The following is a 1,148-nucleotide window of genomic DNA, read 5'->3' on the forward strand; positions in this document are numbered from 1 at the left end:
TCCCCCCCCCCCCCTCATTTCTGCCCACCAGCCACAGACAAGAGATACTTTTCTTAATCCTTTTTTGTACGTTTTTTTTTTTTCTTTTTCTGCTCCAAAAGTCGTGGAGTCTTCCCTTTCTTCTCCCCTCGTCTCCAAATTCCCTAACCTTGAAAGACCCCATGATTTGCGAGGGGGACCCACCTTCTCCCATTTAAGAAACCCTTCTGATAAGCGAAAAGCAAAGACCTTTCCCATGGGCCATGGAGGGGAAAACAGCTGGTCCCCGACGCTTCCGCAAGGACCATCCTGTCACTCTTCCCAGGACAGGCGGGTGGACAGGGCGCGGCGTCCTACCTGAGACAGCACGTTCTCCTGGTTGTCGGCCTCGTTCTGCAAAGTCTCATCCTCCGTGGGCGCCACCGTGTGCACATGTGGGGGTTCGCTGGTTCCCGTGGGGGTTGTACTGGAGCCCCAGCCCGCAGCCACGACCAGAGCGAAGCAGACAACTGGGAGCAGAGACTTGGCCATGGGGGAGCGACAAGGGGGCCCGGACCCCTTCGGAGAATGACTGGGATCGGAGGTCTCGGCAAGGACGGAGGCGAGAGGGTGTCTTGGCTGGAGCCCGGGAGTGGCTGCTCAGGGCGCCTTCTAAAGCAGGGCGCGAGGGTGCGCCCCAGAGACCCTGGGCATCTCCTTCCGACGCGCGCAGCCCGCGACCGTGCAGCCCCAGCGGCGAGCCGGGGCGGGCACCCGCGGCGGCGCGGGCGGCCGGGCAGGAGCGCGGCGGAGCGAGGGCGCGGAGCGAGGGCGGAGCCTCTATTGTGCCGGGGCCGCGGAGATGCAGCCAGTGACGGCGCGGAGGAGGAGGACCGCAGGCACGCGGCGCTTGGGCGGGGGGCGACGTCGGAAGGGCAGCCCCCGGCCGACCCCGCCCCCACTCGGCTGGCGAGGGGTGACGTCGGAAGGGCGCCCCTGTCCTGCCATCTGACCGCAGATGATGAGCGCAGAGACGTTATCCCCGTTAACCTGAAGTTTGAGGTCCCTTGTCCCATTCTTGGTTGGGGTGCCCCGAGCGCTCCCGCCACGCCCAGCCAAAGCGGAGCCTTGACATCCTTGCTTGGCCGCCCAGGGGCCAGGAGGGGAGGCCTTTGCTCCTCTGGCCGCTG

The 1,148-nt window shown here is 65.1% G+C and overlaps 1 protein-coding gene across 1 annotated transcript in view; it reads right to left on the reverse strand.

Annotated features, from left to right (window-relative positions):
• The window catches only part of OLFML2B (olfactomedin like 2B), a 44,559-nt gene extending 43,823 nt beyond the window's left edge, over nucleotides 1–736 (reverse strand). The window contains exon 1 of the mRNA XM_006142234.3: nucleotides 337–736. Within this exon, the coding sequence (XP_006142296.1) occupies nucleotides 337–510 (174 nt within the window). The 5' untranslated portion in view covers nucleotides 511–736. The remainder of the gene's footprint in view (nucleotides 1–336) is intronic.
• Nucleotides 737–1,148: the final 412 nt, after the last annotated feature.

Source organism: Tupaia chinensis, unplaced genomic scaffold (genome assembly GCF_000334495.1).
Source record: "Tupaia chinensis unplaced genomic scaffold, TupChi_1.0 Scaffold000070_1, whole genome shotgun sequence".
NCBI lineage: Eukaryota > Metazoa > Chordata > Mammalia > Scandentia > Tupaiidae > Tupaia > Tupaia belangeri.